The 22,898-nt window shown below is 40.3% G+C and overlaps 3 protein-coding genes across 4 annotated transcripts; all 3 read left to right on the plus strand.

The window, feature by feature from the left end:
• The first annotated feature begins 80 nt into the window (after window positions 1-80).
• LOC105286113 lies at window positions 81-3,238 on the plus strand. 2 transcript variants are annotated; one of them, XM_011350783.2, is made up of 4 exons: window positions 81-816; window positions 1,371-1,520; window positions 1,682-1,970; window positions 2,140-3,238. In XM_011350783.2, exons 1-4 carry the CDS (start codon window positions 677-679, stop codon window positions 2,719-2,721), a joined length of 1,161 nt encoding a protein of 386 aa, XP_011349085.1. In that variant the 5' UTR covers window positions 81-676; the 3' UTR covers window positions 2,722-3,238. The 2 variants fall into 2 exon arrangements, with proteins under 2 accessions (XP_011349085.1, XP_026830071.1); XM_026974270.1 differs by having other exon boundaries at window positions 1,371-1,451.
• Window positions 3,239-4,364: 1,126 nt separating this feature from the next.
• Window positions 4,365-8,777, plus strand: LOC105286114. Its single transcript, XM_026974306.1, has 4 exons — window positions 4,365-4,368; window positions 4,602-4,761; window positions 4,932-5,187; window positions 5,373-8,777. The coding sequence occupies exons 1-4, from the start codon at window positions 4,365-4,367 to the stop codon at window positions 5,592-5,594; spliced, it is 642 nt and encodes a 213-aa protein (XP_026830107.1). The 3' UTR covers window positions 5,595-8,777.
• Window positions 7,244-22,786, plus strand: LOC105286116. Its single transcript, XM_026974272.1, has 13 exons — window positions 7,244-8,577; window positions 15,179-15,341; window positions 15,425-15,448; window positions 15,538-15,653; window positions 15,725-15,962; window positions 16,025-18,742; window positions 18,817-19,014; window positions 19,268-19,904; window positions 20,002-20,196; window positions 20,465-20,599; window positions 20,749-21,029; window positions 21,211-21,405; window positions 21,621-22,786. The coding sequence occupies exons 1-13, from the start codon at window positions 8,494-8,496 to the stop codon at window positions 21,866-21,868; spliced, it is 5,232 nt and encodes a 1,743-aa protein (XP_026830073.1). The 5' UTR covers window positions 7,244-8,493; the 3' UTR covers window positions 21,869-22,786.
• The last annotated feature ends 112 nt before the right edge of the window (window positions 22,787-22,898 follow it).

A 22,898-nucleotide genomic window follows, 5' to 3' on the forward strand; every position in this document is an offset into this window, starting at 1 on the left:
TTTGTTTTGTTACTAATACATAATAATGATTATTTATAGTTATCTTATTTAGAGATAATTTCGGAATAGATAAACACACGGGAGAGATAACCAATCATTCTATTTTCTATTTTCACTGTGAAGATCACATTCTGTTTTTCTTAATGTCGATAGTACATATGCAAGAAAAAACAGGGAGACAGAGAGCATTTGTTTATTTGTAATGTGTACCATTCGCCGAGCACTCTCATAACGGATCGCGTTACGGTGTGTAAAGTGAATTAAATAGTGCAAAGTGATTTTGTCGCGAGCGTCATCTTCTCTCGTTAGTACGACTGCATTGGACTGAGCACGTTTTGTCCAAGCGAGAATCGTTGCGAAGTAACACCAATCGTTCAACGTCGTCTCGCATCTTTTTGCTGTAGCAAAGCGAATCGCGTAACGCGTGATAATAAATACGATAAATCACATGTCAAACTGTGTGAGGTGTGGATAATTCGTCTAATCTAATCCGAAAATTATAATATAATTCGAAGAAAAGAGGTAGGAAAGAGGAAGGACACTATGCGCACAGTGCACCAGGCGCGCAGACAATACATTCCCAATCGATGATGCAGTAGTTACAGTTAGGAGTCTATATAGAGGACATTCGCTTTGCGATCGCGGCCATTCATCATCCTCTTCACTGTCAGCGAATATGTTACGTATCCTGGCTCTGGCTGTCCTCCTACGATCACTCTGCATCGGACTATCGTCGGATGTGATATCGTACACCCGGGTGTCAAAGAACGGACAACTGGCGAGAAGCTCTCACGATTCTCTCTCATGGTTGGAAAGGTGCGTACTGATGCATCATTATTATAGAATGATTATTTCTTCGGACTTGGTCCGGAATTTCTGGATTGCTATATAGTATATCCTCAGATCGCACGATGAATGGAAGTCGAACTTAGAAACTAACAAAGCACGATTAGATACGAAGCTTCCCACACTGGGATAGAGGCTACCCCACATCGAACATTTAGTTAAAATATAAGAAACAATCAACTGATTTTAATATATGCATTATCAATATTAGTGCCTATAAAACATGTAAATTGATTTGAAAAATTAAAAATTGAACAGAAGTTTTTGACTTTTTTGATTTATAATCATATTACAAAATTGGATTTTGAACCATTGGATCAATATGTTTCCGTATTATTATTCATATCAATTATTTTCTTAAATCTCGCGAATTACGCGCACAAGACAAGGATTATCTTAACTGTGACTGATCTATACTGTTAGCCAACTATAAAAATGTGTTTTCTACAATATTCTTTCGGAAATATTTCCCTGCATTATTAAATATCGGAATAATATTAGATGTATGTAATACATTTACTTAGGCCATCAGCAAGAAACGACACGCGCGTGGAGAACGAAAATAGAAGTATAAATGACGTCGTCAGCATCACTATGTCACCCGTGTACGTACCAGTCAGAACTCCAAAATTGAAGAAAGGCGAAGCGATCGATCATTCGGCAGTCGCCCCCAAGTAAATTCAAATCTTAATATGCAGAAAATGGGAAGACAACTTACTTTATTGATATTAAATTATAATTCAATTTGGCATTTCCATTTTCTCCCATTTTTTGCATACAGCAAATATTGATAATTTATTCGCGCTACTAGCAGTCTATCAGTAGTTGTCTACAGATACTCGACGCTGGATCGCGAAATGATAGCCAAGCTGGACGCCATGACGGGCAAACACCGGCAGATTCAACACCGATTTCACGCACCCGCGACCTTCGAGCACGCGAACGGAAAACCGCAAAAGAGCACTTCGAGTGCCGAAGGCACCTCGAGCATGAATTCGTCCCCTTTTGCCGGCCCGCTCGCCCCCGACGTGTATGAATATAGCCCGCCAGGGTTTTCTGATAGTGAATTACCTGTATCCAAACCGATGATCAGCAAATACCCGACTATATCCACGGATGAACAGGTATATTCTTTCTTCTGGATGCTTCATAAACTTCAAGCATAACTGTTTCTTCATAAACAAGCGACTGATTTTGCTTTGAACAAAAGATGATTGGAAATTAAAGAAAGATACCTAATACGGCACAAAATTATACGGGACACTCACTCACAGGTTTCTCTTTCGCACGCAGGATTTCCCGCAAGATTCCTACAGGCCATCGCCGGACGAGTATCATACATCATCAATCAACAATGCACACGAGACGGACTATCCTGCTTTCGATGTCGCCCCATACGGAAGCGATAAACCCACTCCGAAGCCGATGAAGTTCACCAATCATCACGACGACCAACAAGCATCCCCACCGTTCGCGGACGACTCGTACGATCACCATAGTCATCATGACGACTTCTATCACCATGACTTAATCTATGATCACGTGCCTGAATTTTACGATTATCATCATCATAAGACCACGACAGAAGAGCCGGAAATGAACGATGAGCGACTCGACAAGAGGCCGTACTCGTATTACTTCATCGGCAAGAAGCTTTGGTACATACCGCTCTACTTCAGCATCTACTTTATCATTTACATAGCGGCGCTCGTGCTGAAGAGCATCGCCCGGCACAAGATCAACTTCCCGACACATCTAGCGGACGCAGTGACCCATCGGAAACGTAGCGAACCAGGCGAGGGTTGGTGGAGCCTTGCGGAAAGAATACTCGAGGGAGCAGAGCGATTTGCTGAAACATCTTATAAGAGTTCTTAATCCCTTGCCGTATACATATATAATGACGAGTACGACTCGTGATACGGAATCCGGACTAAATATGAAAATCATGAGTCAGACTCGTGGCGATTCGTACGGCAAGGAGTTAATTGATAGGCGGATGAAAGAAAAACGATCTCGAGGAACGAGATCGGATTAGGCGTGTGTAAATAATCGCTATTTTCTCGCTTATTGTATGATATATTATCTCACTGTATTTTGAATACTTGAATTCGAAAATAACAAAAATGATAAAAAGAAGAAGATTAGAATTAGTTTAGGAAACACGATGTTATCGTCAGAAAGCAATGTTTGTCATCGATAAATAATGCAGTAATAATGAAATAATACGATAAATAATTATAATAAATTTATGTAAATTTACACTTTATTTACGTAATTAATGTATACGTATTTTACATGGAACATACGATTATATTAATCAATTATAATTATTTGTATTTGTTAGCAATGATCATATTGACTATATGCTAATAGATAACAAATTGAATCAAACAATTGTATGACTTTGTTGATTACTTTTTCCACTGTAAAGTTTGTACGTTCGTACGCATTTCTTACTTCTTATAAAACATTTACATAATTTAAAAAATGAAATGCTAATGCTCTACTAACTTTGGTATTACTTAAATTTTCAATTTTATAAACTTTTGTCGCATAATATCGTTAAAAATGCTTTTAAACGTTTTACTTAATTTTAGTTTTCAAACGACGATCCAAATTTTATCTCGCATTTTATACGTCTCGTTGAAAAATACGAAATTTAATTCGTGCAAAAAGCTTGTTTGAAGTAATGTACATTTTATTTACATTTCTAAATAAAATAAATAGAATTAGAGCAAATAAGATAAAATTAAGATACACGTTACCACAAATAAGAGAAAGAATAAGAGAAAGAAGTTTTCGTCTCTCTTCCTCTCTTTCTCATTTTATTTTATAAATTCATGTACATAGATCTGAAGAATAAATTTCGCAGCACATTTTTCCATCATATTTCTGCAGAGACACATTTTATAATTCTTTAGTTATTATTATTAAATTATAATAACTAAATTAAAATTATTATAAGTAAATATATATTGGCGAGTATCGAAAGACACATAAGGAATAGCGTATGTAAAGATCATTTTTAAAATCTTACAATGTGATTGAACATCGACAATATTATCCAAGTGATCATTGAGCGAGACACACCATTAAAAATCACGACAGAATCCGCTTGCGAGTGCAACGTCGCGTGAGATGACGTACGGAAACTGTAACAATTAGGGCTGGTTAGCGCTTGGGAATTTGCTTAACGTTACCATCAATATAGTTACCGTTCGGTCCATGAATACCGCGAACGAAGCCGCGATTGAGCTAGGTTCAGCGTCCACCCCAGTGTCTTGTCAGAACGCTTTACGAACGGCGGCTTCCGGCACGGAATTTTCCGACGTCTTGCAAACTCCACTCGCGAGTGCCCAAATATTTGCTAGAAACTCGCTCGCTTTTCCATGCATGCGACGAAACGTATCGCGACAGTTGAGATTAAAGTTTGGTAGTATCACTCCCGTGTCCCGCGCAGATCAAGCGAAACAGAAGCGAAAAAGGAGGAAAATATACGATACGTTTCAAGTATCAGCATGGGTTAGTATTATCTGTAGTAATAACGTTGATTATCCAAAAGACTGAATTTCTGAAATCTTGAATTATCAATTTTTAAGCTTCTGCCGGAAATATGCGTCGGGGAGAATATTCCTCCGAATATCAAACAGAACAAATTAATATCATATAAATAATATAAAGAAATATTTCTGAAAAATGTTCTCTGTCATATGAAATTGTTCATGTTAATACGGAGAATATTTTGACTTTTTTAGACTCGACACGCAATCAGTTAGTCTATAGATTCATCTTGCTGTCAATTTGCGCTTATCACGCCTCTGCCGAGTCAAGCATCGAGACCATGAAGTCAATTTCGGGAATAAGAATGGCCAGAAAAGATCCCGAGCTAGCTGCAAATGGGCACTTACTTGTTAGGTAAGCGCAGAATTGAGAAGAATTGAGATTTCGTAATTATTGTTACCATTTATCTCTCAATCACAACAGAAATAATATAATCAATAGAGAAACATAATTTTTTTCATATTTAAACGTAATTAACGATTTCTCGTCATTTTGATATCACATGCTAATATATATGTTTGCAGACGAAGCAGAGCTTACAAGCGTGGCTATAATGTTCGACGAGGCAATGACGATTATCGAGGAGATCAGAACAATGATTATCGCAACAATGACGCGAACGATAATAACGATGATGATCATGATTACGATCACGATCACGATCACGATCACGATCACGATCACATGAAGGCGATGGTTCAACCTAAGGTCGACTACTGGGCCGGTTACTACGACTTTCTGATAAACGAGGGAAGTTATAAGTTCTGGGCAGTTTTTCAGGTAATCCTTACAAGATTTACAGTCGCACAATCTTGATTTCCTTCTCCACGCGATTACCCTCTTGACTCAAACTTTATTTTTTATAGTTGGTTATTTCATTAAATAGTTTTATATATTTTACCTCAATGAACAAATAATTTGATATTTTTCAAAGCAAGCTCTAATAATAATGTTTTATATGTCAGCTTGCGACCGCAGCGTTACTGATCTACAGCGGTTTCGCGGCACTCTACTACGCCAAGGTGAATCCGCCAACTACTGACGACTTTGACGACATATTCCGTCGGCGGCGACGACGACGGAGACGTTACGTGCTTCCGGCGCGCGACAGACCCTTCGCAGGACTCGATGCCGTTACGTTTCAAAGGATAATCGAGGCTGCCGACAAGGCCAAGAGAGCACGCTGACTTCTTGTTGCGCGCTGCGCGTCTTGAGACCGCGCGTTTCTCGATAAAATCTGAGTCGTTGCGATTGAAGAATCAATCGTATGAGATTTATCCGAAGAAAGAACAACTGTTTTTTTGATTAAAGATCACAGAACACGGGAAAGTTCTCGTTTATAGCATTGTATGCATTTTATTCCTGGAAAATTGTTTTGGAATGAAAACCATCGCATCAAATGTTTAAGCCAGTTTTTCATTACAAATATCAATGAATTTATTTGGATTTAAAAGAAGTTATTTTTATATTAGTTAGTCATTCGACCAAGTATTTTCTCCTTTGTATTCTATAATTTTCATCAATATTTTAAATAATGTTTGACATTTGATAATGGTATTCATGGAAACACTGTCACAACTTTTTAATTTATGCAATATTAAAATGTATATAATTAATCATATTGTTTATATGGATGATGTGTGTATGCGTTCTTTATGTATCTGTGTGCGCATTCATAAGTTAGTTCATAAAGTTTAAATTTATCTATATAAATTCACATAAAACTTTTTTAATCTTTAAGATGAATTTTCTTTGAAAATTTTATATTTTTAATTCAGATGTACATCTATTTCATATAATCGATTATATTTCAGTATAGAACACATTTCAGTATAGAAAAATCAGATTTCTTCTGGGCAATTTCACGTGCGCAATTAATTAAATGGAAAATAACGAAGATAAAAACTCACTTGTGTAAAGGAAACATTGTGAGATAAAATAAAACTTGTTTCTTCATGGCTGAACTTTACACGCACAAATAAAAAGAAAAGAAAAAGAATTAATTCGATGTAAAATTATGAAAAAACAAGAAAGAATAAACGAATTGTGTGCGGTTGTCGTCGGCATTGGTCGTTCTAGCCTTCGAATAAAAATAATCAGATGCGATGAGAAAATGCGATGAGAAGTCGAGCAGTCTCCAAAAGGACCGTCCACTGACCGTCGACTAGACAGTGATTGCACAGTGGTGTATGTAAATGTATGCGCGCGCGGTCAAAACGTAATAAAAATCCCTCGGAAAAAATGTCGATCGATAAATCAATAAGTGTAGCGCTATAGCCGCCGAAGCACAGCACCGTCGTCGTCTGATGAGGTATGTCGTGATGCGATTTTGTGTTGTGTCCACTCGTGGGAAATCAGAGAACCGCGTAGAGTTCACTACCGTTAGCGGAATAACAATGAGAGAGAAAACAACGGTGATCCGAGCGTGATTATAAATAAGATTTAATTTAATGAGCGGTATTATGCAGTACCGCGTAATAAATGCAAACGGTGAGATTATGTGGGCAGGCTCTAAATTGTCGTCCCAGTAAAATTATAACGAGATAACGAACGCCGTGGTGACCTACTGTTTCCACTGCGTGAACGTTGCGAACTCGAATTCACGCTCGTTGCACGGATTCTTCTCTAAGATGCATAACGTAAACATAAGATGAGACTTGCAACTGTATTCGGATTACGGACAATTAGGGAATTATTGTTAGACGATCAGACTTTTTAGTATAAAAAATACTGAGGAAGAATATATATAATTGTACTAAACATATATTCTTATAATCAAAATGAAAGAGAATGCGATATATTAAAGAACGACATTCCTCTGTATTCCGCATTAAAATCTCGCTATATGTAATATTTTATAAGCCAGCATTGAAGTCTCCACAACGATGCGTGTCACTCGACAAGTGCGCGTGCACAGGTGCACGAGTTTTAGCACCGTGTGTCTTCCTGGGTAGCAGGAAATATTACGGTTCCAGATTTTGCAATTTTACGTTCAAGACCTTTTCTACCTCTCGGAGTAAGAAAGGTATGATTTATGCTGTGCGCATGCATACAACGGTTCGCGTCTAGCGCTAACGTGACATCAGCAGGAAAGTACACGGCACTTTTGTACTAGAAGAGAGCAGATCTGAAATATAAAGCACCGTAACACAACTATGGGAATAGAAAAACTTGGCGGGAGACGAGGAAGAGAAAGAGGAGGGAGAAGATTGGCCGGAACAACGAGGAAGCCGAATAATACCGGCGACGGCGAGGCGATGGCGGCCGCTTGGCTCGTACGGGAAGAAGGAAGATGAGGAACGGCCGATGTACCTAGCTCTCGAGATCTCGCGGACCGTCAGTCGCTGGTCAGCCGGCACGGAGGAAGGTCGTGGCATTGTATCTGCCTTCTGTTTCACTCTTCTTCATTGCCAATCGACAGAAACGTCGTTGCGCGTACATCGCGTCCGCCTCGTGTGCACGTTTAAGAAGATCCGCGAGCAAGCAGTGACAGAACAATTTGTAAAACTCATTTCTGGTTGCTTCTTATTCTCGGAGAAGAGCAAAATGATTGCCAATTAATCGCACCTTCGATGGTTGACGTTATGAGCACACCACGAATACGGAATCGATACGAGCTCGAAGACAGTAGCAACGATATCGAAGAAATAGGATCGACTGAGGAAAGTAGCGCGCACAAGTATCTCTGAAGACCTGGGGAACATACTCGCACTTTTAACGGTATCTTCACGCAGCGATACCCGGATCGCATTCCTTCGTCGCTTTTGAGGAATACCGTGCATGTGATAGCGTTCCGCTCCATCCCGATAGATCGATTTACGAAAGCCGAAAGCTCTAATCGAGGCTGCCGAGGCAGACCTGGACGTTAAACGCGTAAACTAGCGACTTGGCAGTTGAGTTTTATCAGCAAGCGTAGCGGACGTTGCTTTTGCGAAGATGATAGCGCGAGGAACGCTTCGACATGGATAGACCCCGCGTGAACGTCGTCGCGATGCATCGTCGACGAGGAGTTTCGTAGAGCTGACGAGCGATTAGTTTGGGTGATTCAACTTGGAGAACGAAAGCGTTCGGTGAATTTCTCGAAGAATGACTTCCATGTGCGGCAGCAACAAGGCACATGCCACGATGAACGCCGGTGGTTACTACAGACCCGGCCCTTATGCTTATCAAGTAAGTCTGCAATCGACTATCAATTTAATTAACTAATTTATATAATAATAATTCATTAACTAAACAATATAATTAATATACACGCATGTACTGTTCCGGCCAGATCTTGTAGGAAATGTAATTCTGAAAACATTTCCTGTAAGATCTCAAAATCTGGCAAAAGTACAAAAGAAGTACCAAATGAAATAAAATAAATTTAACAAAAAGTATTTGACTACTCAAATAAATATTTAATTGTTGTTTGCTTCGACAGGCATTATTATTGTTGTGTGTAGCAAAAACGGCTCGACAGTGGGAGTGACAAGGGGAAGAAATATACTCTCGTTTACCACCAGATCCTCCGCTTTTTCACTACGAAACGCCTTATAGGTTTATCGTTCGATAATGTCGAGACACGTTTTATTCGATAACGAAAGTTGTCTCCTGTTATAATACAGATATGATTAATTATTGACTACAATGTTTAAATATTCGTTGACTGATATTTTAACAAAGAGCGTTGAAATGTTTTTTTCATTATTTCGAAATATATTACGTTATTATTATTTATATCCTAATTTGCAAACGTATAAAGATGCAATATTATTATCTTTGCAAGCATTTTATAATTACATTTATAATTACATTTATAATTACATTTTATATTTTCACCAAATTCGAAATTACTTATCAATGTCCCAACTTTGAAGCAATTATCGTTTTTTTGCAGCGACAATTCGAGTTCTGCTATTTATGTACGTAAGTGTCTAAATGTTACGGGATACACAATTACTTTATCGCTAATGAATTCCAACGAATTTAATCTCTCCATCAAAAGGCAATCGTGTATTATGAATTTTTCATTGAAGGATAAATAACAACGCAAATATATGCAACTTCTTGCATCGAAATCCGAAGAATTCTCGCATAGAGCTGCCTTCCACGAGCAAGATATACTCGTTGAGTTCTTTCTACGTGTATTAAAATATCGCGCGAATCTTGCACGGCTACAGTGTAAAATGCAAAATGGGGTGATTGTACGCGCGGCCTTACGTATCGTGCGGAAACCTTGATCTTGTCTCGTACGCATTATATAAGGCTCGTAGGAGCGCGACACGATGAAGGAGCGTTCTTTCTCTATTTCTTTGCTCTTTCACGTTCCCTCCCGTCATGGGAACGTTTGTCTTGGTCCCTTCTCTTCTAATTTCTCTCTTTTTAATTTCTTAATGGTCCACAGAACCTCTTTTATCGTCGTGACTTCTCAAAGATGTATACCTGGACTAGAAACACGCGTCAAGGATGAGTAATTACGCGTTTTGAATTTGTTTTTAGATTTATAGGTATACAGCTTTAAATAAAAAACGTGTGGTTAGAATTATTATATTATATTTTACCGTTCAAGATCTTTCTTTTCTCCTTCAGAAATGTTCCTTTCAATGATCAAAAGGAAATACATCACCAGAAATTTAATGAATATTAATTTCAGTATTAATATATTATTAATATAAGTTAGTAATTAACGAATTTTATTGTACTTTATTATTTAAAATATTTCTTTTGAAAATTTGAATAAAAACTTATATCAAATCAATAGAAATTTCAATTGAAAGATTTCGTATAATAAATGCAAAAGATTATGCATGCACAATAAAAATTCCTGTTAATTATATATTTTTCTACTGTAAAAACATCTGTTGTGCGCAAAACAAAATCATTGCATGATCACAAACCAGTTTTATTCAGCTATTTCATTGTGCGAGCTTCATGGTATTTATGCAGAAATCAGATTCACTATTAAAGCCATTCGTTTCAACAAGTGCGTTCTTCTGCAAACTCTAAAGCAAGCTCTTACATCTCTCACCACGCGCGGTGGCGCCTGCATACATTTAATTGTCCAATCGCCAACACACACCTCTGCGAACCGCGCGCGCGCACACACGTACACCGGTACCGTTATCGACAACTACGAGCGATGATAATTGCGATGATAGCGCACAGCGATTTACTAGCGGCAAATTGTATTACGGGCGATGAGATGCACCCTCAACAGCTGAGAAACCGACTTAAACACCGGAGCCGAGCACACGATAACGCATGACGCATTATCAGGCAGAAACGTAGATTTCGCATATCAATATACGCAACATTCTTCACGATATACTTAACGATCCTGGACAAGATATTTGAATTGTTGATCACCGCGCGCGTCGGGATCGTCCCAGGCCGAGCAGTAATTAAATCCCTCCATTAATAAACTGTGCGGCGGTTCCTTTGCCGGGACGAAACGGAGGTACGTGTCCGGCCGACAGGCGTGCCTTTTTTTTATCTCTCCACGGCCACTACAATAGCTGACAGTTAGGTTCAACGTACCCAGGGATACGAGTGCGCGACCGTATATAGAAAGTGTCCCGCCACTGTAACGAAAAGTAGCCTCTTCAAAAAGTAGCTCCCCGAAAATTCCTTTAATCCTTTCGCTGAATTGCAAAATGTCAATCAAGTATTAAATTGATCCAATGCCTTTGATTTCAATCAATCCTTGACTAATAATAATAATCGCGTCAAATTAAATTTAATTAATAGCTTATCTGCAGTGCAGTGTTGCATCATCTTTACGGACTCAATATTGAATCGAAACCAAAATCGCGATAGCATCGCGGAAGCGTTTTTCCGATCCTCGCGAGGTGAGGAAATTTTAATTTTATGCCGCATTGCGCAACGCGGCTTCCTCGGAGATTTATGAACTTAATAGCATAATTATGAGATAAGAACAAGCAGCAATTCTTACGCTTGAAGCGTTTGCAATCGGCGCGGCGCAAAGACCGCTCGATGCGAAATATCGCATCAATACGGAAATACGATTCAAAATTGCGAATTGCGCGCTCGAGAATATCCATACAATGGGACGAGCTCTAACTGTAACCAGTATATTCTTTCGGTTCGCACTCTTGGGAACTTGACGGAATAATTCGAAACGGTGCTGGATATCAACGGTAACATTTATGAAATACTAATGAGCGATTACATAAAATAATTCGGCTCTGACATTCAGCCGCGAACAAACGGAGGAAGTTCCCATGCCCGTCACAAAGAGAATTTCTATCTCTGTTTTAGAGACCGTAGAACCCTGGAGCACACCGCGAGATGTAACATTTAACCCCGTCGGTGCTGGGAAATGCCTATGCTGGCGTTTAACCACTCAAAGCTTAAAAACAACGCGATATTTTAGATGTGCAAATTAATTCGGGGCTTTTCTTGATGAAATTGAACCTTCGAAATATTCGCCATTATTTTCCAATACTTTTCTCTATCTATTGGGCAGCTGAGAAATCCCTTTCCAAAAAAAGAAATAAAGGTTCAATTTCTTAAAAAAAGAAGCATAAAATAATTCATGCACCTAATATTTAAAGTGGTACTTTTAGCGTTATTCGAAATATATTCATTACAATTTTATATATTACAATAATAGATTAAATTATAATTATGTGACGATATAATATTTTTTATATGTGTGTGCTTCTGCAATCCAGCTCTTTTTTTATTATGTTGTTGATCGCGTGCGTGTGGAATAAGTTACTTTAAATTTTCAAGATTTTTATATCAATAATGTGCAAAATGCAGAAACGAAATATCTCATAGTTATATGCTATATTAGATAGAAAGTTTATCGAGATATCTCGCGATCCGTAATCGCGACGTGTTAAATTCAATTCAATATTTGTGCATAGACGACAGTCCGAGGTAAATGCCGGCATGAACGTTTATGCACCGTGACCTGGGCGGAGTCAATGCGCGGCCTTCGAAGGGGCGATACGAAGAAAACTCCGAGAAGAAGAGACGCGAGCAACTTCGCCGAGTGCAAAGATCCCCCCAAGGACGTTGCCGCAGCTCTCGTCCTTGTCTGGCTTAATGAGAGTCCCTAGAAACGCGCGCGTACTTGAAACTTGTACAGGTAGTAACGCTTGTCCAGGGCCGTAGACCTGCGCGCTGCGTTATCATAGAGAAAATGGACAAGAAAAGAACAATTCAAACGCTAGACAGCGTAGGAATCGAACTCTGTTGCGTTAGGTTTATTCGCGTTGCACGAACTTTTCGTGTTGGTTCATTTTATTGTCTACCAACTTTTCTTCTTTTTATAAAAAAATACTTTCTTTCACTCTAACTTATTGCACTAGTTTTACACGTGCAGCAAAACAGAAGAAACCTTTTGCGTTTCGCACTACCTGTGTCTGCACCCGTAGCGGATAAAATAAAACCTTTCTCATTTCTTATCACGCTTCGTCAAAGCCAAGCAAGCGATGGTGTCACTTTTGAAACATTATCGCCCATAGTTACATAGTTATGAAGTTTTCATGAGACGATGGAGCTAATGACCTTTCCGAGAGTCGCGTAGCTGTTACCACGCTTTGTGATCCACATAGCCGGATATGCTCGGCAACGTGACTTAAGTGCCACCGAGAATTATTTTGCGAGCCATGTGTCCATCGCGGGGAATGAGAAGAGAGAAATGACAAAGAGTGCACCTCGGCAAGAGGCACCTCTCTCTCTCTCTCTCTCTCTCTCTCTCTCTCTCTCTCTCTCCGGAAACCAGCATCGACTGTGATCTCAATGTAGATCAGCCTGAATGTTCGCGGAGCATACCGATGAGATGGCACGGTCTCAATGACCACAAAATAAATACAAATCGAGCGCAATATGATCTAGTATTGATACCAAGTAGAAATTATTATTACCACATAGATATTAAGGGAGAAATTTTTAATAAAATAGAATATTTAAAAATTAAGTTTTAAAAAAAATAATAATAATACATTGGATCTGTATGGCGCAAGTCTCCACGACTTTTTGGCTCGTTAAAAAACTATATATCGCCTTATTTTCGTATATCTTTGCAGCAATAAAGTATATAAAAAATATCATTTTTATCTTAAAACTCAACATTTTAAATAATAACTGTGTCGCTACAACGCACGTTATAATTATATGTAAGCAGAAGAGATCAATGATCCGCGATGCTCTTGTCATGGAAATCACAACACCTATAAACTTCTAACGGTTCATCGCTCGCATCTTATATCTGGACGTCGCATCCGACATGGTCGACTTCATTGGTGCGTTCGTGATATTTCGCCCGTCCAGAAGATGCGAGAGGAACGTATATACGAAACATAGGTGTTTCGCCCTGATAATTCGAACGACGAGAAGATAAGTGTAGGATTTATCTTTCTAGTACGTGAATTCTATCTACGACATGTTCTTTGCGAGACTCCTTGCACTTTGCTTCAATGAAGACGGAAAAGAAGAAGAAAAAAGAAGAATCTCTTCGTATCATTGTAATCCAAAGTCTCACTCATTAGATATAAAGGCTGTAATTATTGTAACTATATCATGAAAACTTCTCATAAAATGCGACTGTTCCTTATTTCTAAATTGATAATACACGACTATTCTGATTATTGTGAATCGTAGTTTGCTGAAAAAATTAAATCCTGCAAATTTTTTATAAATTATTTATTCTACGTTTTATTCGTCATAAAATGGCGACTCAAAAATACCTTGGCCGTTAATGGATCAAGATAATCAGACTCGATATTAATATCATTAAAGTATCATTAAACGTTATCCGTTAAATATTACATCACATTTATCGCTTCGAACGTAATCAAACGTGAAGATTATGTAACGTGATATAAGCTAATCATATTCTTCTCCTTAACTCGCGTCCGTACAAAAATTAAAACATTAAAACTCGAGTGCATATATTGCGACATTTTATTGTGCAATCTCGAAATTGCTTAATAATAATAATCATTTTATTTTGTTATATTACATTTACAACATATATAACATACATAACGTAACAAAAACCAGATACGACAAGAAGAAATTTCTTCACAAAAGCAGAAAAATAGACCGCACACAATAGAAGAGATGACGGTATACTATTATATCTAACCGAAAAATTGAATTCCACAATTAGTCTTAACGACCTTAACGTTCATGAGATCTAACAGAGGAGAGAGGAATCTGATTCTTCAAGATTCTCTCGGAGGTCGACGTACCCAAAAGTAACATCGAGTCTAAAGACCTTCGAACTCGCGTCTACCGTATCTTTACGGACAATCCCATCACTTTTCATACTTAACAGCATCCTTTTACCTCTCACGGACTGCACGGCAGACAGCGTTTCAACGTTAACGACGAGCTGATGCTCAGAAGCGATTGGTAACATTCAGGCGCTGACGGCGCGATGACACCTCGCTTCAAATTCAGGACCGCAGAAGCGATCGCGCTTGAAGATGCTGTAAATGACGACATTGGCGAGCACGAGTGTGTACCGCTAGTCGAAATGTTATGAATTTTCTAGGCGACGGTGGCGAGTCAAGCAGAGCCGAGTGTTATTTGCCGCGTCTCTCCCGCGGCACTTTGAAAATTTTCTTCTTATTTGCGCATTCCGTGCCGCCGATGGTACCGTTAACAGGATTATCGTGTGCACACCGTCTCGCTTATATATTTATTCCTCGCTTCCTTGTATTATTCAGCGGTGAAACGCACCACCTGACTCGTCCTAATCATAAGCCGAGAAGATGAAGATGAAGTGTTGCATTGTCGATTTTGTTTGCAGAGCGACTACTATATGCCGCCACGGTCAACCTGGTCCAGAGTATCAGCGGCACGAACGAACGGTAACGCCACGTGGAAATTTGGCAGTGCCATATTAATTATATCGGCGATGTTAGTGCTGATTGCAGTGCTCGCGATCGCTGGATTAGCTTTGTGGATGGGTGGTAGGTGGAAATTAGCACGCTTTTCTTTTTGTTCTTCTTGTTTGTCTTCTTCTTTAATGATTAATTAAATAATCTATTTTCAGCTCTTCGAACGGATTCTAAGAATGGTAGGTTCTTTAGTATATCTATTTACATAAAATATTAAATCGCGCAATATTTTATGAAATTATTGACGTGTCACGTTTCTTGATTACAGCCATCGTCGGGTTTTCGTGTAACTTCAGAATAACCAGAGGTGAAAAGTATAATCCTATGTTAAAACTGAACACAAGCATGGTCTTCCGTGAGAAAGAGCGCAAATTCAAAAATATTGTAAGTAAAGTATTTTGAGATCGCTAGACAAAGAAACAAGATCTCTCAAAGATTCTCTCATTTTTCTCCAGTTGGAGCTTCTATTCAGGCGAAGCGTACTCGGCACGTCCTACAAACGAACGACGATCGACAAATTTGAGAATGGGACCCTCAAGGTTTTCTTCAGACTGTATCTCGATCGGAGGAAGATACCGCGCTCAATTACGAATGTAGAGGATACTATCCGCGACGTCATCGTCAAAGAAACGTATTCGACATCGTCCTTATTCAAGGACATGGAGTTGGATCTTGCGAGCGTGTCAGTGAAAAGTAAGTGGCGATCTCGACTGGCAAATAGATAGACGTATTAACGTGTTTATAAACAATTACAGGAATAACCCAGGAAAGTATCGTCAGTTCGAAAGGAGGACAACAGAAACATACGATGATCACCAAAAATGGTCTGCTACGACCAAACAGAAACAGCAGTCTGATCATGAGCTTCAAACAGAAGGCGAGACCGAGCAAGACCGATTCGAACGAACCTGACATAGACTTTAACAACATTCCGACCATCCAGGGCACTTACAAAGCGACGAAAGTTAACGTCACCGTGGAAAATTCAACGACTGGAGGAACATCCGAGTTGACAACGGACAACATTAAGGACGCCGTTCGAAGAGTGCCGTCGCGCGAACAAAGCACAACTTCAAAGATCCTGGATTTCGTGGGATCTTCGACAACGAGCAAACCCTCGACCTTCCTCACGAGACCCACGGCAACGCTTGGAGAAGACAAATGGAGCGAGAAAAGCGAGGATGAAACGAAAATGGTTACGTCGTCGACGAGCGCGACTACCCAAAGCGATCATCCAGACGTCTTTAAAGATTTTCGCAATCCCGACTTTGAGACTTCGCCATGGAGGCCAATCGTACCAGGATACGTCAACACGGAGTTCAAGCTGCTGCCTGATGATAATACGAAGGAGAAAAATCGCGTAGAATCGAGTACGCGGAGGACTATCTCTTCAACAAACGATCATCGAAATGACGCTGGCATTGACGCGACATCGTCAGCGGTTTTACCGGGATTGCCGTTGCAATCCGTGAACTTTGGCTCCGTAGTTGGAATGAGTACCTTCGATACGGATAATACCGACTTCCCGCGAGACAGAATCGTTCCGGGCCTGACGGCGTTCAAACCAGAAGTCGCCGAGCGTCCGGACATCGAGGTGGCTGGACAACTGCCACCGGAAACGTACAGCGTCAAGTTGAAAGCTTCATCGAAGCGCGACGATAACCACGACGATGGAAAGACTAGTGAGAATTTCTCAAAGAACGACGTCTTGCTTCAAGGACCGCCTAAAACGGATTCAAACATGACTCGAGGAACGCAAGAGAAGATGGAAAATTCACTGTCGACGGTGGAGCCTGGTGATAGCGAACCGCATCGCAGCGACAATCACGAGAAAATCACCAACGAATCAACCGCGAGCGGTGTCGGCGTAGCGGAGCCCGTGCTGGATCCGGAAGTCGAGTTGAACGCGCGCAATCGGTACGGCATTGGTATCCTGGCATCGGATACGGTGGAGGACGAAGAGGAAAAGGAGGACACGGAGCTACGCGATAGGAAGGTCGACGTGAATCCTCAACGACCGGTTTACACCAGTTACAACACCCCCGATTTGAATGGCGACAACGGTGCTCACCGATCAAGCCTGATCAGCAACTCGGCAACTATGAAGCCGTTCAGGCACACGATACCCGTTGACAAGATCGCCTCCGTTGTGAGTTACAGCGAGTCATCCTTTTCGAATAACGCGGCCACCGACAGGGACGAGTCGAGGTATAAGAATGTCCTTCAGAGTAACAGCTATGGCTTTATCAATAAAAACGCGACGCTGTTACCGCCGGGATCAGAGACGGTTGTCGAGACAGAAACTTTTGTTATGGGGCACGATACAACGCGGAACGGTGAGCAGACGATGACCGAATTGCCCAGTTATGGGCAGATTATGTCACCGGAATCGGACATTGTGCCAACGGATGTGAATGATGACAAATTCTCGCGCCTTGAAGGCAATGAAGAGGGTTCCTCGGAGTTGAAATTGATCGTCGAGAGTGTGGACAGCAGGAAAAGCGTATCGCGGAACTCGACATTTGTCGAGATTGACACTGTCAAACACACGCCTGGTCAGTTGGACGATCACTTGGGTGAGGTGCCGGCAGCAATCGATACTGGCGATCAGCAACGGAAGAAGGTCTACAACGACACCTTGAAGGCCTACGTGGTGGAGAATCTCGTGACGTTGGCGCCTGCCAAGAGCAACACAGGAATCGGAAGACCAGTACGACCAAGGCCGAAGAGCGATCTACCTACCGACGAAACGACTCTTCTTGAGCAGCTGTTTCGGCTGCGTGATTACATGGACGAAAGAGAGACGACGACCATTAAACCCCTTGCTGAGCATCTTCTAGCGGACGAGACTATGCGGCCGGAATCCGCGGAATTGAGCGAAAATGAATCTTCAACTCGTAAGGGTAGCGCGGTAGTGCAACAGATCATCGAAGTCGTGACTTCTGTCAGCACGAAGGTCTCATCGAGCATGAAGGGCGATCCGATTGTCTTGAAACTCATCGCTGCCAATTCTACCACGTCTCCCATCATCCGCGCAGACCACGAAGAGGACAGATCGCTCGCGGAGACCGGCGACATGACGAAGACGGTGTTCTCGTGGACTCGGGAGCGACCTTCCTTGGCATCGGCAGACTTGAGAATCATGCAGACCGCGTCGGAGGAGAATCCAATTCTGTTGGAGAAGCTTAAGCAGCTCGCGCAGATCAGAACAGATGATGATTCCGCAAGGATCGCGAGAAATGGCTCAAACTCCTCGACATTGCAAACCGAGAGTTCCAACGTATCATCGCTGAACATTGATGAGTTGAGGAAGATCGCCGATGTAGTCACCGGGAATGAGACTTTGAAGAACGCGAGTCTTGAGTTCACATTGAGTCGCGACGGAGTCAAGATATTCACGAAAGTGCTAAACAAGGCGGAGAATCGAACTATGGATGAACTAATTCGAAACGTCAATGAGCCTCCCTCGAATGGTAATTAATTATTGTTAAACTCTTTAACTACGAGGAAGAATATCGCGAGTTGTCATCACGCATTATTTTCACAGATAATTGCACCGGTTATCGATGCAGAGACGGGAAATGTTTGGATTCCAGTGCGATGTGCAATATGTTGGTGGAATGTGCCGATTCGGAGGACGAGATCAATTGCACGTGTGCCGATTTCCTCAAGGCGCAGCTACTGTACGAGAAGATGTGCGACGGTATCGTCGATTGTTCGGATTACTCAGATGAGAGTGATTGTGGTAAGAAGAATAGAAGTAGATTTTACTCGTTTCGTCACGACGGTGCGCGTGAATTGTAGCCATTGTCCTTAGAATAAGATTCCGTAGAATAAAAATAGGTATCACTATATTGGATCAACGTAAAGCAAACTTTGTCTTAAAACTATCTAATGATCAATGGGACAATGATAGCGATTGGATTTACTAATGAATTATTTTGATTAGAAGACTTCTTTCCTTTATCTCATCCTTCTGATTTCACATTTCGCGATAGATTGGTGTAAGAAGGGCCAATTTGTATGCGGTAATAGCAAATCCTGCATTGATCAAGACAAGGTGTGCAACGGGTTCAGCGATTGTCCAGGCGACGAGGACGAGAAAAAGTGCACAGCTCTCATAGACAACGAACAGGAAGAAATTATCTCTGAATCGCACACTGATCTTGCCTCAACGGACCATCTTTCGGCAGGAAATAACTACTCCGAATCAGGGAGAACAGCTGAAGAACTTCACCTTGACCAGGAAGCAGTTGAATCATCCATTATAGACGCGACTACGTTGTACGCTCTTCCCGATGATTTGCGATCTGAGCTGAACGACAAGAACAACCTGTTGCGACAGATTGACGAAGAATTCGCTCGGAGGAAAGATGCGGACAAGAGCGAAACGGTCGCCGTTTCCAGCAGGGAGATATCTTCAAGCGTTTTTAAGAATGCTTTAACTAAGAACAATCCGCACTCTCGCAAGGAGATCGAAAGTTATAATTATAACAGTAAGGGGTATCTCAGCGTACGTAAGAATGGAAAATGGGGCAAACTTTGTCTAAGCGACCCTTCGCAAGGAAGACAAGGACGAAACGCGTGGTCCATCGAGGATCTCGCTAAGGCTGCCTGCAAGGCCATCACATATCAGTGAGTCTCGATTAAGTGTCTTTTCATTCTAAAAGTTGTTTTGAATTATTCTGGAATGTTAACGAGCTTGTCAGGCTTAAACTCCGTCCATTTGCAGAGATTATGAAGCGGTGGAAAAAGTTCCGGATCAGAACCCACCGCCAAACCGTTTCTATTACACCTTGTCGAATGACAATCAATCAGATGAATCCTTGTCTTTCGAATCATCTGAGTGCCCGAGCGGCGATATTCTTAAAGTGCGATGCAAAAACATCGAATGTGGAATAAGGACACAAGGGACCTCAACAGCGAGGTATGTTCTAAATATGCTCCTAAATACGCTCTAATTTCATAATTGTGTCATATTCTGGAAATATAAAAATATGTTGAATTAGATTATTTAATATATTCGGACGAATCTGGTCTGGTTCGACTTAGTAAATTTATTTTTACACTTTTGTTCTTCGATGAGATGTGTGTAATAAATTTTGAATAATTCTACTATTTTTATTTGTCTAACTGTATTTAATGAGACATAGTATTTGCATCGAAAATAGATGGCCCTGTTCTCGTTGTTCTAGGATCGTCGGGGGTGCTAGTAGTTCCGTGGGCAGCTGGCCGTGGCAAGTTGCTGTATATAAGAATGGTGACTATCAATGCGGGGGTGCTCTCATCAACGAACGATGGATCGCATCAGCTGCACATTGCTTTTATCAGTGAGTTTTGTCCCTGTAGAATGATTATGATCTAACTTAAAATTTTTATTTTGTGCAAACACGAGGAAGATTAAAGTTAAAAATTCTCAAATCAATTTATTAAGCAACACAATAAGAAGACTATAATAAAAAATATTATCACTGTACAGCGCGCAAGACGATTACTGGGTCGCCAGGATTGGCGCAACTCGCCGAGGAAGCTTCCACAGTCCGTACGAGCAGCTCTTACGATTAGATCACATATCGCTACATCCGGACTACATTGACAACGGATTCGTTAATGACATAGCAGTCTTGAGGCTCGAAAGAGCTGTCACCTTTACCGATTACGTGAGACCAGTATGTCTTCCTACGTCGCCGGTGGTGCAAACTGGGACCGTTTGCGTTGTAACAGGATGGGGACAATTATACGAGATCGGCAGGGTATTCCGTAAGTAAAATCGAAATTCAAATCGTCCTGTTCATAAAAACAGATTTATAATATCGTACAATTTGTCAATTGCGACTAATACAACTTTTATATCATGTATTATATTATAAAAATATAAGGAAGTATGTGCATATATAAAATAATATATACGTCCCTCTCTTTCATGTATGTATATTGACAGCTGACACTCTGCAAGAGGTGCAATTGCCGGTGATATCAACGGAAGATTGCTGGCGGAAAACTCTGTTCCTACCATTGTACAGGATAACGTCGGCCATGTTATGTGCAGGCTTGGAGAACGGCACAAAGGACGCTTGTCTGGGAGATAGTGGCGGTCCTTTGGTTTGCTTATCCGAGAATCGTTACGTGCTGCAAGGTAAATGCATCGAATTTTTGGCTCACTACTGCATCTATTAAATAAATAAGCAAAAATAAAAATACGTAAAACGAATTTTATTAGGCAAACTAGAAAGTTATGGTGATTGATTTTTCAAATATTTGAATTTTTCTTCAATTTTAATCAATAAGAGATAGTAATATATTAATCATATTTTAATTCTTACTTACTTTAATATTACTCTGTTTGCTCAGGTATCACATCTAATGGGTACGGATGTGGAAGGCGTGAACGACCCGGCGTGTACACGAAGATTTATCACTTTCTTGATTACATCGATCGCATCATCACGCGGAAAGACATCCAGCCATCCCCGGTGGCATTCTGTAAGGGCCACAGGTGTCCTCTCGGCGAATGTCTACCTAAATCTCGCGTCTGTAACGGTTTTCTCGAATGCTCGGATGGCAGCGACGAGCGAGATTGTCCCACAGTTTCGCAATAAAGTATAAGACTGACGGCGACGAAAAATGCAAATGCGATTCATTTAATTCACGATGACATTAAGAAATATTATTCCGTTGACGCGTGATGGTACGTAAAAAAAAAACATACATCACACTGTTACGTTCAAGTTTTAGTTTCTAAAATAAAAATAATCTTCTATTGTTCGTGCAAAGATAAGAAATGAAATTCCAATTACATGTTATAAAAATCTTCATAATATAATTATAGCGCTTTTTATGAAATAAGCACCGGTAAGCCGCAAAAGTGAGTCGCGAAAGATGTGATAGAACTATTCTATATACACAAGTATAACACATTAGAGAAGTATATTTGCTGATTATGTGTATCAATAGCATATAGAATTAAAAAGTATATTAAGTGATACGCGTAGAATATATCAAGTATATCGAAGTCTCGATGGAGACTATCGCGATATATCATTCTTTCGATTATTCCGCAAGTATCCCGAGGAGAAGTGTCTTTCTGTTTTTAGACTATGCGTACAAACATCGAGAATAGCAGGACAAAATCGAGCATTTTAATTCTCTTTATTTTACTTTATCAGCTTGTTTATTTGCTGAAACACGTCTTTCGTGAATCTCGATATTATACAAAATCAGTTATTTCAGCCCCTGTGAAATCATTTCCAGATGGATTGAGATTAAATCCTCGACTCGAGACTCGCGTTACTTCACTTTTAAATATAAATTTTTCAACATATTATGTGATATTGAAAAAATAACGAAAAGTTTCACCGAACGAACGAAAGAAGTCTAGTCTACTACGAGGCAGGAAGACAATACTTGTCCTCAATAATTGATGTATATACTTAACGCGGAATTATATTCAGTGCAGATAAAAAGGAACTTGTGAGATTACGTGATGAGAATATAAATATATATTCTTTTTGTAGAAACAAGTCTCCTCCTTTGCAACCCTTCTTTGCTTTGCAGTGTGTCTTGCTCGCACTCTCGAGAGATAGTTGTAATGTAGCGTGATGCGCGATTAAACTACGTGAATGACATGAT

Source organism: Ooceraea biroi, chromosome 12, assembly GCF_003672135.1.
Source record: "Ooceraea biroi isolate clonal line C1 chromosome 12, Obir_v5.4, whole genome shotgun sequence".
Taxonomy (NCBI): Eukaryota; Metazoa; Arthropoda; class Insecta; order Hymenoptera; family Formicidae; genus Ooceraea; species Ooceraea biroi.

Excerpts from the sequence above, each read along its gene's own strand:
- LOC105286113 (XM_011350783.2), top strand. The coding sequence starts at position 677 with ATGTTACGTATCCTGGCTCTGGCTGTCCTCCTACGATCACTCTGCATC. Across the intron at positions 817-1,370 it reads TCTCTCTCATGGTTGGAAAG|GCCATCAGCAAGAAACGACA; the intron begins GTGCGTACTGAT and ends ACATTTACTTAG. Across the intron at positions 1,521-1,681 it reads CATTCGGCAGTCGCCCCCAA|ATACTCGACGCTGGATCGCG; the intron begins GTAAATTCAAAT and ends AGTTGTCTACAG.
- LOC105286114 (XM_026974306.1), top strand. Across the intron at positions 4,762-4,931 it reads AATGGGCACTTACTTGTTAG|ACGAAGCAGAGCTTACAAGC; the intron begins GTAAGCGCAGAA and ends ATATGTTTGCAG. Across the intron at positions 5,188-5,372 it reads AGTTCTGGGCAGTTTTTCAG|CTTGCGACCGCAGCGTTACT; the intron begins GTAATCCTTACA and ends TTTATATGTCAG.
- LOC105286116 (XM_026974272.1), top strand. The coding sequence starts at position 8,494 with ATGACTTCCATGTGCGGCAGCAACAAGGCACATGCCACGATGAACGCC. Across the intron at positions 8,578-15,178 it reads CCGGCCCTTATGCTTATCAA|AGCGACTACTATATGCCGCC; the intron begins GTAAGTCTGCAA and ends TTTTGTTTGCAG. Across the intron at positions 21,030-21,210 it reads CGAGATCGGCAGGGTATTCC|CTGACACTCTGCAAGAGGTG; the intron begins GTAAGTAAAATC and ends GTATATTGACAG.